Source organism: Buteo buteo, chromosome 5 (genome assembly GCF_964188355.1).
Source record: "Buteo buteo chromosome 5, bButBut1.hap1.1, whole genome shotgun sequence".
Classification (NCBI taxonomy): Eukaryota; Metazoa; Chordata; class Aves; order Accipitriformes; family Accipitridae; genus Buteo; species Buteo buteo.
Window position 1 is genome coordinate 26,168,156 of NC_134175.1, and position 17,137 is coordinate 26,185,292.

Consider the following 17,137-nt stretch of genomic DNA (forward strand, 5'->3'; position numbering starts at 1 on the left):
GATGTCTTTACTGACAAGTCTATCCTATTCTCTCTTTTCCAACAGAACCAATCCATAGGATCTTGCAAAAAGTTTTTGCAATCACTTCATTGATAACTAATTTTTATTTGTCACTTGGCAAGAAAATCTAATATCCAGGTAACCAGCTCTGCATTATACTTCAAACTCTGCATTTTGATAATTAAATGCAGAAAACATTACAAAAGATGCATTCAATATTAACTTCGCATCTCAAGAATAGTTATCAGAGTCAATTTGACACAGTTCTAACCATGTGAAACAGTCAGTCATGTGAGCAAATTCCTTTTAAGTATCATATACGGTTTGATTTAAAAACTTCACTCTTACATTTCAGACCAAGGACCACGTTCAGAGAGCAAGTAAAGCTGCGCTGCTTTCCACTGTCTCAGGGTAGCTGTGTGTTGACTATTAAGTTGCTTTAGCATACTGTTGTACCGCAGATTTTCTTGCCGAGCCTTTCTGCTGAATGGTTCCACAAAATGCTCCTGAAAGACCATTAAAAAAAAATCTAGCACTAATATAACTCTGACCTTTGAAAACACAGTTTTGTAGCTTGCAAGAATTCTCATAAATTAAGAAGGAACAAAAAAAGTTTAGCAGTAAAAACTTCTGAAAATTTAAGGTAATGCTTATAAGAGAATTTTTAAAAAGCTCAGTACTGGAAGAAATGGCGCCAAACTTCACCTTACAGATGTGAAGAAAGCATTATCAGTGCTGAATCCACATGAAAGCAATTTTTCATCATCAGAAAAGTAGTCAGTAATGGAAATCCCATTATAATAGGTAGGATTTTTCTTTAGATTCTGGTATTCTATAATGTGAATTATTGTATTCTTTCTTTAGCTACTTGAATAAAAAAGACTTACTACAAGGATCCTTATTCAGAAGACAAAGGGAAAACAAGAGAAATGTAACTTAGCTATATTTGCTGCAATTACTAGTTAATTCTAATGCTTAAACTGAGTCTGGACCTTATACAGAAAGCTCAGCTCAGAAACAATTTCTCCACACATTAAATAGGAACTGTTCACTGTTTCAAATGTTTTCACTATATTGAAGTAGGGTTAAAAAAAACGATCAAACAAAAAACCAAACCACACTGACTCATTTCAAAATGGAGAAGAGGTTTTAATAATTCAAAACATAAATCAGAGTAAAAGAAAATGCAGCTTATAGCTGAGCATAACTCTAGGTTGCTGTATTATGAGGAAGGCCTACTGTCCTGAAATAACTGTTTACAGATAAACTCTTAAATAGAATAGAATTAAAAAGCATATCCTACAAGTGTATATAGTCACACCACCCATAAAACATTAAAACAATCAACCTGCCTGCAAGCACTTGAATTGGATCATCCTGGATTTCAGTTTCTCCATCTTTTAGAAGGCAACTCCTGAGATAGTTCTTCTAAGAGAAACTTGCACTCACTCAAAACCTTACCTGAAATTTAAGCTTACTTTCTCCTCTCTCCCGGTCTCGCCTATGCATGTTCACCATAAATGCTTCATAACAATCTTTCCAATAAAGTGCCATCTGCTCATGATCATGTCTGAATGAATTCTCTTCATATTGCTTCATATTTGGAATAATCTGGTTCCACCAAAACAAAAAGCACAATGTAATTTCTGAATGAGTTCCTCTGCTTTCATGGCTAAAAAGAGAAGGAAAACGATACAAGAAGAATCTACTACTTACATATTTGTCAATATAAATATGCCACTCTTCAGAGCTGCAGTATTCTTGAAAGTCCTCAAAGAAAGATGGGCTACCATTGGTGGGAGGCAATGAAGGGAGATGCAGGTTCATGAAGAGAAGTTCATAAATCTTGGATACCAATGTCCGAACAAGGGGAATCAAAAATGAGTAAGTTTCTGTCTTCTCTTCAATTGATTTGCTCAAGATGCCTTCCAGCTTCCCCAAGAGGTAGCATGCTTCAGACTGGCTCTCAATTACTTTGGTCTGAAGGAGGGTGTTTAGTTTGGCTGCTGCCATAGCACAGACCTACACAAACAACAAAAAATTAATGCAATCCTCAAAATAGTAATTTTGAGCACCTAGCTTTTTAGCACAGGAGTATGTACATATTCTGGCTGCATCCAAGGTAGCCTGAAGGCACACAGCATCAAACACGGGCACTGATCACTTATCCTGTGATGACGAAACCTGAGTCAGCTAAAACCCCAAAGTCAAACAGCTGCATTAAGACAATCACATACCTATACTAAGGATCCTGGCTTTACTGAAGGGCTCATATTCCAGGCACAGCTCTGCTAACTTTGTTCCAGATGTTGATTTGCAGAACAGTCCAGGTTCATGTGCACTTAATGTATGTAAACCTGAAACTGCTAATAAGTGTATTTTATGGTAGAAATGAAAAATCATGATCAGAATCACTATCTTACTGCCACTAGTGCCTACATAGTCCCATCTTCAAACAGCTTGCCCTCTACCTCTTTCTCATGCTCAGAAGGTGCATATTGGTAGGACTCTAAAGTAAATTTGCAAATGGTAAGAACCAATAAAACATCTTCCCTATAGAAGGATGAAGGACTGCCATCAGCCTGCTCACTGGTATGAGCAGCTCCCCTGTAAACCACAACAGTTACATCAAACATACACTTAAAACACAGTACCACTTGCAGGAATTCGGAACAAACCTGTAAGTTATCTTGTGCAATGAATCCAAGGAGCAACTGGACTTGCACCTGTGAAAGTCTGATTGCTTCTAGGCCAGCAGAGTACCAGACTGACAGGCTATCCATCAGAGTCACTAGCTCTTCCAAGAGCTATTATAAAAACAGAAGATTTGCATGAAATAAAATTAACAACAGCTACTGCAGCTGGAGACACAATAATTTCAAAGAGCTGAAGAGGTGGCTGAGTTCACACTTCTAACTTACCCAAACCCAGAAAATTATCCCAGAACACTGCAGTTAAACCAGTAATTTGACACAATTCCTGACTACAAAAAAAAAAACCAAAAAAACCGCAAACTATCTAGCCCAGTATGTTAACACACATATCTCCCCTGAATAAAGCCCAAACCAGCATATAGTATATATGCTTATGTTTTTCCTGAAATTTAACTCCCATAAATGGCACTTCCTTAGAAAAGTTAGAGACTCCTTAGAAAAGTTAGAGCAAGATTACTATGACTGAAAAGACACAATTATTAATAGCACAGATACCAAACCAACTCGCAATTTCTGGGTTCAGTATATATACGATTGTATTTCATTCTTTTGCTTTGTATTTTAAATTATTTAAGTGTAACACTAGTATAATTTACCAGCAACAGCAATATGCACAGTGCCCTGAGAAGGAAAACAAGGCTTCTTTCATGAATATCTGATTTAGTGAAATGCTTGAAACTTCCTAACAACTATTAATGTCTTTTAAAAAATAAATTAAAAAAAATAAATAATTAGGAGGTACTCCTTTCTGTCAGTATTCTGATACTAGAAGTGATACAAACCTTGTGAAAGGTAGGTATTCAGAAGGCAAATGGCACATTTCACTATCCAGACATGTTTGCTTAAAACTAATATACCTTGATACATTCCCTAATAAATTACTCAAATATAAAATCATTCTTTTGTTAAGCTCCAGAATCACATGAATGCTTCTGTGGCAGACTGAAAGCTGTCCTGCCTAGAGTATTACGGTGCTTTAAATTCTCCCCAGGCACAGTGGAAAATAATTTATGAAAGTATGGTTATGTTGAATTCATAGTTGGCAATAAGCACAACTCTCACTGTTCCGAAGTTCAGATCTCATTTCTAATTAGATTTCACAAAAGCTAGATCACAACAGACGGCAAAGCTTTTACCAAGAGGAGACTTTAAAAACAAACAGTTAAAAGCTTTAAGATTAAGCTATGTTTACTTACAAGCAGGCATTTTGGAGAACAGCTTAGGAATTACTGTGTTGATGACTCTTAACATTACACTTTCCCCCCCGCCCCCCCAAAAAGTAGCCTTAAAAAAAATTATTTAAAGGATTTATCATGATATAATGATGGTTTCCATAAAATACCTCTGCCTTTTAGCCTTGAAAAATGGAAAAGCAATGACAACTCAGACAGTGAAGGAAGCAAGACCACTGCCAGAAATTACATAAACATTGAGGCCAATTATGTATGTCTACAACATATATGTCAACAAGGCAAGAGAAACAGCCAGGTGACAGAAAGCTTCTTTACCTTACTACTTACTGTGTCTGCTAGTCATTTTCTCCCTCAGACCTCATGTTTCTGACTCTAATACATAAAAATCAAGCTATTTGCATGTATATACACAAAGTCATGTTGAAACTCCAATATGGGTCAAAGCCCAGAAGTGACATTTCTCAGCTTGCAACTAAGAGCAGCGTTTTGGCTGGTCTTTTATTCAGGACACACACAATGAGTCATACATGCTGATAAACGGTGCAAAATCTGCTTAGGCTACAACTGACATTGTTTCATTAGCTCTTACATCTTCTAAATATTTCTCCAGTCTGAGAAGACCTGGATTTTTAATAAAGAATACCACTTAGAGGCCCATTTAATCTGCTGAATTAACTACATTATTCCCTGTAGTAAGTATTCACACTTTTTTAATTATTAAGGGGCAATGTAATCCATTCCACTATGAACCCTTACTCTATAGTTTAAAAACATATACCTAGAAGGGATGACAGTATCCAAGCTGACACGTTTTTCATTACTACTTCAGCCTATATACATTACTTCCATTATGCAGTTACTGTACCTTTTCTGTCCATAAATTTGAATTAACTAGTCCTTCTGCCTGCAGGAAATCTTGTACAATTAGCAAGAGCTTGAAGGCATTTTCAGCATGTGTAGGGAGAGCTTTTGAATCTCTGTTATCAGTAACTGACCATTCTAACATCTTCTCCAGTAAGCTGCATGGAAAACAAAATCCCAAAGTAATTATTACATGTTCTAAGTGTAAGTGGCTTTAAAAAAATCCAATTAGGTATTTAATTGAATCTCTTAGTCTGCAGTGACATAACTGCCATCTTCTCGATAAGCCGATGAGGTAAAAGATTTTGAGAAGCTCATGAAGTCAGCAATACAGTTTCAAAATCTTATGGTCACATGACACTACTAAATAGTTAGTGGAATATACTCCTAACAGTATGCAAAGAAAAGTACACCTTGTTGGAAAACACCCACCCCTTCCCAGCTTCATTAATGCCCCTTGCTTTCTCTGTTTTTCTCAAAAGGGATGAAAGAACCTGTCCTTTAACTGTACACTCACTTGAGTTTTATTTCATCAGAAGGTCGCAGCAACTCATTAGATATCCCCAGTTTGGTCAGTGCAGAAAACACCTGTCCTCTCTCAATCCAAGCATCATCATCAGATTTTTCAATGCCTTTCCACATTATACATAGTAAGATGTCTGTAAGTAACTGTATGAGTTCATTATCACCCCCCTACAAAAGAAGACAAATATTTACAGCCCTTCTAGATCAGAAAACCTTTGAAACATTTCTCGTTCATCACAGTCCCTATGCTTGCATGTTTCAGCATTTTTGAAAACTCTGAAGTCTAAAATCCAATTGCTAAATACATGAAAATGCAAATATAAGAGACTGTGGCTTGCTTGTATGGTGTAATACATACTAACTTGACTTCTACATCATTATTTCAGTCTGACCTTTAGCTACCCTTGATTTTTTCCACAGCAAGTCTGCTCCATGCCACCTCTGGAAGATAAAGGATGTTGAAATATAGAAGGGAGGGTGGTGAGTTTGTAGAGGTTTTTCTTTGTTTATTTGTGGGAGATTTTTTGTTTGGTTTTTTTTTGTTTGGTTTTTTTGTTTGGGTTGGGGGGGGTGATGTGTGTTTGTTTTTTTTAACATCAAAGCTATTCCAACTAGACAGCCAAAAAAGAAGACACATTAGAAAAGGAAGTACCCCTACCCACTATAAAAGAGCTATATTGTTTGCATTTCTGTTAGAAAATGGGGGGGGGGGGGGGGAAGGACAATAATTATCCATCAGGGAGATGATTAAAACAAAAAAAAGGAATTGCAGACATTTGGAGAAGTTAACCACATAAAGAGTGAATTACTTACTCCTTGGTTTTCCAATAAAGAAAGATCAGCGGTGAAGCCCGCATCATTTATAACGCCCAGCTCTTTGTCAGGCTGTCCAGAGAATGGTTTTGTGTTCTCTATAGGTGACGGTGTGCTGGGCTGGCTATCTGTCATCTGATTCACAATGTCAGCCAATTCATAAGAGTCAACACTGGAGAGATCTAAACTCAAATGTGAAGGATTACTGTGCCACAATTCTTCTCGGTCCTCTGACCTAAAAGACATCTCTGCTGTGGATGCATCTTCCAGCGGCATAACAGAGAAATGGGCAGGGACATCCAGGGATTTGTTGTCTTCTAAACTCCACTGATCAAACAGACCATTAACAGATGCAAAGCTGACAGTTTTGTCTCCCTCTGTCTTATCAGTTTGATGTTTCTGAAGCTCTTCAGCAGGACACTTTTTTTCCTCTTCCCTTGAGGAATCAGCTCTGTTCTCTTTAAGGCCAATCCGGACCTCTGAGTTTTCTTTCAGGAATAGTCTAATCAAAGTGTCCTGCCAGCCCAGCTGCTGAGAAATCTGTTGTGCTGCATCCAATTGGGATTGCAAAAGGTGCAAAACCTAAGGGTAGGAGAAGATATCCCATACCTACACATTAATTTTAGCTTGTAACAGCATTCATTCTAGCTTTTCAATTAGATGTTTTACAGTGTTACAACTTTTTTGCCCTTTTTTTTTTTTAGAACCTTGTAGAAGAGCCACAATTGGTTAATAATAAGCAAACAAGCCACAAAACCATTGTTCTCACTAGAAATATATATTTGAGGGGAAAAAAAAAAAAAGAAAAAAATTCTCAGGAGTAAGGAAGAAAAGGAGCTATCAAAGCATATTTGTAAGTCCTCATATTTCAGCCACTCTTCTGCAACAATTCCTGCAAAAGCCAGTCATCACAACAAACAATCCTATTCAGCTACTAGACTACAAAAAAAGAAAATCTAGAACAGAAAATATGTAGAAACTATTATAAAATTAAGAAAGCTGCAGTATTAATAGCTTACCAATAGTGTACATTATCATTTCACTTTTTTCACTTTGAGAAACTGTAACAGACAATACAGTGCCTCACAGCTACATTCAGTACTACTAATTCCAGTGATATAAGCCAGAAAGAGCTCAGTATAGGAAAAAGTCACTGCTTCTTCCCTATCTCTTCCCTGCATCCACAACCACTCTTTTGAATCATAATATGTTCTATCAAAATAACATATTAAGAACACAAACAAAACTTTGATCATAGCCTTAAGCATCCTTTGAGAAAACTCAGTAATTCAAGGAGTCCTATCTCTAACCTGTAGAAAATACAAGCTATTTAAGAATCATGATAGAGGCTTTACTTTTTATTTTGTTTTTTTTTAAAGGACTTGAATACATTAAGTGACAGATAGGCTTCATTTTTAACATAAATCATTGCTAAAGAAGGCAGTAGCAACAAATACCACCGCTGTCTCTCAAATAAATAATTAAGATATCACGCTGTACAGCTTATGGGCTTAAAGGACAACACTCCAGTTTTAAAGAAGACAACTCACCTTTCTACAGATAACCACTCTCACGTTTATATCTGATCTATGAGCCAGATGCACTACAGCTATGAGATCTTTATAATTCACAGCAGGATCTGTAGGGGAGAAAGAAAAAACAACACAAACAATATCATTCAAGAGAATGTAATAGCTAAATATTAAAAATTGCCTTGGAGGTCACCTCCGCATCCAGGGGTAGTAAAGGGAACGAACTTCAGGGAACTAAGAAAATGTTAGCTGAGACTAATGGGAACTTTGAATAGAACAGCTCTGGTTTTCCTGAACAAAAACCCAAATATGTTTGCCTCTGAGCAGCAGGAGTTTGCTAATGGTAGACACAACACTTGCCATTTACCTGCATACAGAACTTGGTTAAGAAGGTTTTTAATAAGAGAAACAGCAACTGGTGATTCATTCAGAAGGAGCCCCAGTCCAGAGTATCCCACTTCTCTGAGTCTCATACGGTGCTTACTACGTTCATAAACTTTAGTACATTTCAGCATCTCTTCTACAATCTGCAAGAAAAAGTACACACAAATGCAAAATAAACACAAGGGAGCACCCAGACCTCTTAAACTTAATTGTGTATGATATAACATGCCAGTCCACTGGTTTTAAAGTTGACTTTGTAAGCCAACTCAAACAATATAGACTTTTTTTTTTTTTTTGTTAAGATCCCAATACTTCACTTCAAGAGAACACTAATTCAATTATGACTATGGTAGTAAACAATAACATCTAGCTAACAGAAAAGACAAGAAAAAATTAAAACTTGGATCATTAGTATCTTTGCAATTGCATACACTTCTGCAGTCAGATCATTGAAAAAATACAATTTTATGTTCAACTGATTAATTTAAGAACATGTAATTCAATTCATTACCTTAAATACAAGTTCTCTAAGCCTGTCAGAGTATCTTTGATGCAATAACAGAGCATAAAGAATATCAGCATTCCCTGGTTCAAAAAGCAATAAAAAAAGCTGGTCTGGGGTTGGGCTGGAATGAAGTAGACTGAAGAGAACATCCAGGATTCCACAGAGCTACAAAATTAAGACAACTAAATTAATCCACAGTTCATTCAGACTTCATGCTCTGTTTGGGGAAAATTTTCTTGGCTTTTAAATTTTACCCTTGCTTGTTACAAAATAGACATTTTGTCTGCTCAATATTACTGCATTTAAAATTAGATTTTTAATATATTCTTTCTATATACAGAACACCTTATCAAACTGTAATTAGAGCTACAAAGCAAGTTGAAGTTCTGTTGATGTCTACAAAATAGAAACCACATCATTACAACTTCTGATCAGTTGGAAGTCCAATTCATTTGGTTTTGTAAACTAAAAGAACTTTTCTAATGGCAGTATTGCACATCATGTGCTTTCTTCCCTCTTCAGGGGAAAAAAAATAACCAGTAAAAATATGGCCGCCTGCACAACACTTTGCCAAGTTCTTCTATAACCTGCCTAAGCTACATCTAAACAGAACCACGCATCAAGTAACACTTTGCTTGCAGTCTTTTTCTTTTTTGTTCCCCCCTCTTTTAATCACACAAGACACAAGCTTTCTAAACACCAAGAAGCAAAACCAAAACATGTATGGTTTAAAGTATTAATTTATGCCATATTGGATACCTGCTCCTCTTCACTGGTGGCAGCTATGTATCCTACGATGCTCTGTATTTCTTCATGTGTTCCTCCTTTGCTCAGGAAATATTTGATTAGTCCATAGAGGGATGTCCGTATTGTTCTCAGGTCATCAGGAGCCAAATCACTGTCTTTACAGCCACTCCTATACACCAACAGACAGGAAAACCAACCTGGAGGAAGTTCTTTGTGACTCATTAATATCAATCTGATTGTGCTAGTTTTGCAATTTTTCATTTACTGACATCGTGGCACAAGCTATCAATAAGGCTGAAATAAGGCAACTGAATTAGTAATCAGCAATAGTAGATCAGACTTACCAAGTCTATAAAAGCCCTGAAATGTAGACTTGTACTGATCTGGATAGAGGTCAGGATTTCAGGTTCCCCCCTCCCACCCTTTAAAATAAAGAGCAAGGTCTCTAGCCAATGTTCCTTAATGACATAACTATATTCATAAGCAGATATAAATCACCAAGACTGAAAGCTAAAATTTAAATTCCTAAAAAAGTCCTACTTCAAATTCTACAAGGATATAGAAGAACTTAAACTGATAAACACCCTCTCCCTTCATAATGGTAACGATCTATGACTTAATTTGCACTGTTGACAACAAGTCCTTCAATTTTGTAATTTTAAATGCTTTTCCAAGCATTTCTAGTATCATTGACATAAATTTTATATAATCCTATCATAAAAATTAAAGTCAAGGAAAAGCATCAAGTCAAATGGAAAAAAAAAAAAAAATCAATGCTCTTTTGTAAATTAAATCAACCTCCAAAAGACAACCTGCAGTTTTATTTATTAATTTTCTCACTAGGATGATGGGGAAAAAAACACAAAGCAACAGCCATGTACAATAGATGAGGAGTTAGAAGAGGTAAAACTCATACCCATAATAAATCCTGAGTGTGTCTAGAAGAAACTGCACGCCATATTTCTTTCTGAAGAGTCTTCTGCTGTCTTTGATGATTGTAGAAAGATATTGTATATGCCCTACAATATAAAGTTTTCTATTAGAACCTAGATAAAGGTTTATGTCACGTGAAGAGTACTGTGTCTTTGCACAGTTGCCCAAGTCCACCAGCTCACCAATTCTGAAGGGGAAGTCCCCACTGTTCCAGATACTGAAGTCAAAAAGTAAGTGTTGATACATCTGTTGCAAAAGCTGCATGTTCTTTTCTACTGAGACTTGTTCTATCAACAACTGTACAGCCATCAGTACATTCACATCCATTAAGTTGCTTGGCACCTTTCAAAATAACAAGTGTTAGCACTCAAAATACTGAATATCCTACTAAACTTCATTTTTTTTTTTAAATCAAATTCTGAGATTCTTTTATATTCTACACCAATGTCTGCTTCCATTGAAGCAATACAAGAAACGGTCTAGTTTGAATGATCATACAACACAGTATCTATAACAAAAAAGCAGAACATGAAAAAAAGACAAAACATGGTATTTCACTTTGCAGATCAAGACCAACTCCTCACATCTTTGTTTTCAGAAACATGAGAAAAGAAAAGCATGTACTAAGGAGACCTTTAAAGACCTCTGGCATCCTGGCCAAACTAAGAATGTTTCAAAGTAATCAGGACCTCATCCACAACATTCATTACTAAAGGACGTTTCTCAAATTTGCTCACCTTCTGTAACAAGGCTCCTAGTGTGGCAACTCCATGGGAGTGAATGAGATTTTCTTGATTTACATGGTGTCGCTGAATGAAGTGTTTTATCATCAAGATAAAAGTTGCAACAATGTTCTTCTCCAGGCGTGCTTCTGCAAAACAGAACAGCAGCAGCAAAAGCCTCATGGTTTATTGTTGGACCACTGCATAAAGTAGAGGGGAAGAAGTAAAATCAAGTGTCTGTATTCCTCACTATTTCCTGAACTTCTCAACTCCTTTTCTGTTTGGTCCCTAGCTGTAGGCTGTCTTTAGATCTTTTCCTGTGCAGAGTCATAATCATTCCATGCTTCTCCAGAATAAAATTGACCCCAGTCCTGACTCCAGTTGCTTCATCCATCTGGCTGTAGGTTACAGACAAACTTCTCAGTTACAATCTTTTATATATGCTGCAGTTATTCTTCCTCTAGTTGCAAACTGACACTTTCTAGCCACGATACCCAAAAAATTAAGAGAGAGAGAAAAAGATACTTGGGGTTTTTTTCTGCTTTACTCCACCATTCCATATTTGAAACAAAAAAAATGCTGTTTTCCCTTGCAAGGTCTGATTTCCCAGTGGTTTCCATTAAGACCAAAGTTTATTCTCAATATTAGCACACTTTTTAAAAATCTAGTCTTAAAGCTTCCCTTCCTTTTTTTTCAAATTTTAATACTAAAATCTGACTGTGTGTAGAAGAGGTAGCAGCCTGAATGTTTTCTTAAGAAAATAAAAGTTTGGGTAAAGGCTAAACAGTACTGTTCTGATGCTGCAAAGTCTTCATGTGGCTGACCCAGCACTCAAGTTGTAGAAAGCTCCTCCTATGTATATTAGCAGGCTTTGCATCAAACATAATTTCTTAAAATAATCAGAACAAACTTTTCAGAATAGAAATTTAACAACTGCATACTTTGACACTAATGTAATAGTAAATAATGAAAAGAAAAATAATGCTATTAAATGTAGCTATATTTGAAATATGTTACTAAGTCAATTTTAGACAGTGCTGAACTCCTGGTATTTGGTATCCACATCAGATATCTAGGAACAGCAAGAGAGCCTTTCAGCTTTACATAGGTAGTCTGGAAAAGCCAGCACATAATAAAACAGCTTTCTGTCACTCATAGGAAGACTTTTAAAATCAAGCTGAAAAATTATTTCAGTTCAACTGTACTTTCTTACCTGATGCCTTTGTGGATGACAATACCACCCAGTCTTCCTCTACAGGAGTAACTAGTTCTGGAGGTAGAGTTTCCCCTTCAGACTTCTCAGGCATCTGTCCACCAAGAAAACTGATCTGCTCCAGCAATGGAAACAGCACATTTATTCCACCAATACAGTTGATCATATCCTAAATCAAGAGGAAAAAGGAAGAACATCATCACCACAAATAAAATCCCCCAAACTACGTAACAGAAATTTACTCCAAATACAAGAAACCTTATGTACTCGCAAATTAATCAGGATGTTTTACACACCACTTCGAAACTAATTTAAAACACTGTGTTTAACAGAGCTGCCCAAATTTTAGACACAGCAATTACACACATGCCTTATTCTCAGCTCTTGGTTTGAAAGTGCATTTTTACATTTCCTTCCTCCTCTCCTCACATAAACATGGGAAATTGACGGATACAAATCTTAGAAAGAATCTTCTGCTAAATATAGTTGAAAAGCGAGAAAAACATACTTTTCTGATTTCTAAGTTACTCACAGCAAGCAATAAGAAAAGATTATACACAACTGTGCCTTAATCATATCCCTACAAGATTTCAACTTCAGGCAATTAAAAAAATAATAAAATCTGATTTTTTTTTAAAGTAACTTTACACATACCTCAATTCTAAGCTCTTTTTAAAATTCAAGTCTCCTAAGCCCTCCTTTTTCCCCCCTCCTCACAAGCAGTGATAGCATGAGACTTCAAACAATGCTTCTTGTGGCAAGGTATAACATATTAAACTCACAAGATTTCTAGAAGTGATTCACAATGCCACTTAGAAAATCAGGGTCTCAGCAAACTAGCCAGAAACACCTATTCAATTGCCCAGCTTAGCGCAATGAAAACTGTTGTGTAGCAAAATTTTAACAGCCAAAAAAACCCAACATCCTGTAAGCCAGTCTAATAATGTGGGATATCACTCTTCCTTCCCAGTCAGAAATGTTGGGGAGAAGTGGAGAAAATGATCCTTTTCTTCTCCATCGTTTTCTACTTTTCAAATTGTTACTCTGCTCCATGTGCCTTTATGATGCCCCCTTTCCAGGCCAGGTGGATTTAACAAAAGGTGAATTTTAGTGAAATTATTATTATTAAGGTGAATTTAACAAAAGTTTTTTAAATATGCAAAATTTCTCTCATGGATGAAGATTTCTATGTTTGTTGAGCAAAACAAGAGGCACCACAGACCTGCAGTTTTTGGAAACAGAAATTAACTTAAAGTTGAAAAACAGAATTTGTCTGAACCACATGACCACAGTAACTGTAGCTCGTTCTAGACTGTACCTATCTCCTCATGAGCTCCATCAGCTCTTCTGTTTTTTCCTCACTCTAGTCCTCCTCAAGGGGGTGCTAAACCCCATAATGTTTGTTAACGAACGATTCTCCTAAAACCTGTGCTCACAATATGCTTTCCCATAAAGCTAGAGACATAAACACCCCTCACACACCCCTCTTCCCACTACGTGCTGAAGAAAAATTGCAGTATTTTCAAACTATTCACATAATAGCAAAATTACTTAGCAAGTGTCTGAATTTTCTTAACATTAATCTCTACAGTTCAGCATATGCACAGTGTAGCTCCAACAATATTTCTTTATTAATTAGTTTGCTAGTACAGTTGCTCATTCACTGGTCTTAAAAAAAAAAGGCAGCTCTTATTTGTTTGCACATTTTTCTTGAAGACAAAAAAAAGATGTTGCATTCTATTGACAAGTTTTCTACACTCAGACTTTGGATTTTATTTTTCCTCAAAGCTAAGAGCCCTTAATCAAAGATTCTGCCTGTAAAACAGAATTGGATGTACACTATTTAAATTTAAAAGAAGTAAATCCTTATTTATGTCACTGTTTCTGGATCAAACTCTGATGCTGCAAATATTACCTCTTCATGCACAGAGCTAAGCCTGACTTTGATTTTTTTACATTAATATGTGTTAGTGATCAGGGAACAAATAAGCAGACAGGTACACAAGGATGTTTATTAAGCTGGTGTGCATTTCATGGTTTCCTCCTCCTCTCCATGAACTACCAAGTGGAAGACCATTTGCTATTTTACACAGAAGACATCTAATGGACATAAAACTTGCCTAAATGGTATTCTGTTCATGGAGCACCAAGAAAGTCTAAACCACTAACACTAAATCTCGTTGGCAGTGTTGAGTTTTAATTCTATAGTACAAAGTCAGATCTGAACTGTCAGTGGCATGAGACTAAAAAATAACTGATTAACCAGAAGGGCATAAGGATCCTATATGTTGGTTAAGAAAACAAACCAAAAACCAAGATATAGGACAGTTTTGCTATAATAGAATGTTTGAGCAGGAGACTAGAAACAGGTTTAGCCAGAAAATGTTAAATTTTAACCTCCAATATTAATAAAGCAGTAGCGCTGTGACTGTAACTGCTAGCAAAAGTTAAACAAAGATGATTTGCATAGCCTATACGAATCAGATATCCCAATGTATTCAACAATAAGGAAAAAATATTGGACAATTAGTGTATAGCAGAGACAGAGTAAGGTATAACACTTTAGTGATTATTTGTTGTTTTCTTTGAAGTGAGGCTTTTTGAAGTGAGATCATCTAGTCCTGCCAACCCCAAACCAAAAGTAAATAAGATAACTAGAATAAGTTACCTCTTTAAAAAATGCTAGATTCTTGTAATATTTTAACTCCACACCTTGTTTTCTGCTGAAGTTAGTCTGCAATTCAGTAATTTTTTTTCATATGACTAACACAACAGTCACAAGTTAACTTAGTCCTACTAATCTTAATTTAATTCAGAGTTTAAGACTGCAAGAAAACCATGACAGAATCCCCTAGATGGTAAAATGCTTTCAATATACAACATGCACTGAACAGATTATGAAGAGTAGTCAGCTACCACAGAATATCTTAATGCACTATGACACTAAGAGCAGTAGCCCTTCTAAGTTCTGAATAAAATGTAACGTAATACTACTCCAGCTACAGCGTTAACCTGTTAATTCTCATTACACAAACATGCTGTACCTGCTAAATGTCATTTGCATTATGATAATAACTTCTGGCATTCCACAAGTTAGGTGAACTTATACAACCACTGTCATATATACATCAGGTTCTGCTTCTTCAGTATGCATTTACCTTGATGTCCCAGTTCACTACTTTGTTTCCAGTTAGTCTTCCATGTAAAAGATTTGCAGACAGGTCAAGACAAATTGGGTTTCTGCAGGCCTGTTAAACAAATGAAGAGGCTACAATATCATTTAGGAAACAAGTTACAGATCCTTGAACACATAAGATTTCTGAATGATGCATAATATGTTTCAGGAAGTTAGTGGCACTGTGTTGATATTAAAGTATTTAAACAATTTGAAACCCCTGGAACATCATATAAGTTATCTTAGATTTGACATTCACAATAACACAAGATAAATCTGTCCTTTGGCCAAACAAGAAGAAAACCTACTATCTCTGCACAAGACTACAGTTTAAGAAAACTCTCACTGCTCCTTATCTTCCCATAATAACCACAGCATAAAGATGGCACGCTCACCTGTTCTATGAAACAGCAAGGGCAAAGCAAAAAAAAAGACCATCTAGAACATATTCTGAAATTACTGTACACTGTGTAATCAAAGAGAAATTATGTCTTGTTTCATACCTTTGGTGTATAATGAAGCAGTACCTTGCTGGGGAGATCTGCTACTTCAGCCTCTTGAGACTTCCATGGAGTTAAACAATTTGGACCTATTAAAAAAAATATTATATATAAAATTATATATTTGTAACATATATATTTAAGACTCCACTGGATATTAATGCTGACCTTCTCAAATTTTATGCTACTACACTTTGTTGCAACAACAAACACCATACCTATTTGAGATATGCTTTGAAGTAGTCTCTATGACTTAAGTCATTCATTCCATAGGGTCTGCTTAAAAAGAAATGCATTCTTGATAAAAAGCTAAACTATACAAAGAAGCATTTTTTTATACATTCAAACAGCCCCAATGTTTCTGTCTTTATAAATACCTCTCATATTTGTCACCAATCTCTCTGTCATCAAGCTCAAATGTCCAGAAAATGAGTAACCTTCAAGATAGTTTTGTTTAGTAATACAAAATACTTCCTTTCAATGATGGAAGTATTTTTATGCTAATCTCTAACAACCTCAAGTCACTATGGAACTTAATACTCTAGTACTTTAAACTGTAAGACATAGCTTATCAGAATATTTTTTTAAATGACCTCTTAATTATTAATTGATTCTTGTGGAAAAATCCTCAAGCAGAAATCACCTTTAAGCAGCCTACCAAAACAAGGGCAATACTTTAAAGAGTCTCAACTGTAAACTCACATGTAGGCTAACAGCAGTAAAAATGAAGAACTTACAAGTGAAAATGCTACCTAACATTTTGATTCTGGCAGGTCTGTACATATTATAAGCAGGTGAGCTTATGCAAACATAACATTTTAAATAAAATTTCCACTTATCATTCCATTTTAAGCTTATTTATTAAAAGGCCCTCTCACTTAGGTCACCTCTGCAATTCTTCTGGATTGTAACTTCTTCATTATGTGTCTGTGTACAGCAAAGCTCAGTGGGGTCTTCTCCATAACTCATCCCTTTTATTCCACTAAAACCAGTACAATCACCACTTACCTGCCAAATACAATGCTTTCACCTGAGGAGGTTGCAGTGCTTCATGAAAGATGATAACTGATCCAAGTTGGCCCTCCAAAGATGTCGGACATCCCCATTCGCTGTCCTGAGTCCCTGCTGAGATCATCTTGGTGATGAGCTCTGGCTTTCCAAGCATCCCACCCCAGCTTCCTGTAGAGAGAATGCCCCCAAGTGATGTCCGATGGGGCATAATAGGGGAGGAAAAAGGTGGATCTGGTATCTGAGATGGAGGAGGAGTTGTTGTTCTTTGACCAGCTGAACCAATGCAGCAAGAAGTAAAAGACTGGAGAG

General features: G+C 36.2%; 1 protein-coding gene across 20 annotated transcripts in view; it reads right to left on the bottom strand.

Moving 5' to 3' along the window:
- NBEAL1 (neurobeachin like 1) overlaps nucleotides 1-17,137 on the bottom strand; it is an 86,127-nt gene that overhangs the window by 22,534 nt on the left and 46,456 nt on the right. For 18 of the 20 annotated variants that reach the window (XR_012650452.1, XR_012650453.1, XR_012650454.1 and 15 more), the window contains 18 exons: nucleotides 16,826-17,129; nucleotides 15,821-15,906; nucleotides 15,301-15,390; nucleotides 12,143-12,311; nucleotides 10,945-11,078; nucleotides 10,390-10,549; nucleotides 10,191-10,293; nucleotides 9,287-9,443; nucleotides 8,534-8,692; nucleotides 8,006-8,165; nucleotides 7,657-7,745; nucleotides 6,107-6,688; nucleotides 5,286-5,461; nucleotides 4,773-4,926; nucleotides 2,679-2,807; nucleotides 1,717-2,022; nucleotides 1,462-1,611; nucleotides 349-506 (listed from right to left, as the gene is read on the bottom strand). Coding sequence is in view for 17 of the 20 variants with exons in the window: in XM_075028265.1 (XP_074884366.1) it covers nucleotides 349-506; nucleotides 1,462-1,611; nucleotides 1,717-2,022; nucleotides 2,679-2,807; nucleotides 4,773-4,926; nucleotides 5,286-5,461; nucleotides 6,107-6,688; nucleotides 7,657-7,745; nucleotides 8,006-8,165; nucleotides 8,534-8,692; nucleotides 9,287-9,443; nucleotides 10,191-10,293; nucleotides 10,390-10,549; nucleotides 10,945-11,078; nucleotides 12,143-12,311; nucleotides 15,301-15,390; nucleotides 15,821-15,906; nucleotides 16,826-17,129 (3,266 nt within the window). In the remaining 3 variants the exon portion in view is untranslated. The remainder of the gene's footprint in view (nucleotides 1-348; nucleotides 507-1,461; nucleotides 1,612-1,716; nucleotides 2,023-2,678; nucleotides 2,808-4,772; nucleotides 4,927-5,285; nucleotides 5,462-6,106; nucleotides 6,689-7,656; nucleotides 7,746-8,005; nucleotides 8,166-8,533; nucleotides 8,693-9,286; nucleotides 9,444-10,190; nucleotides 10,294-10,389; nucleotides 10,550-10,944; nucleotides 11,079-12,142; nucleotides 12,312-15,300; nucleotides 15,391-15,820; nucleotides 15,907-16,825; nucleotides 17,130-17,137) is intronic. The other 2 variants (XM_075028270.1, XM_075028273.1) reach the window with 2 other exon arrangements.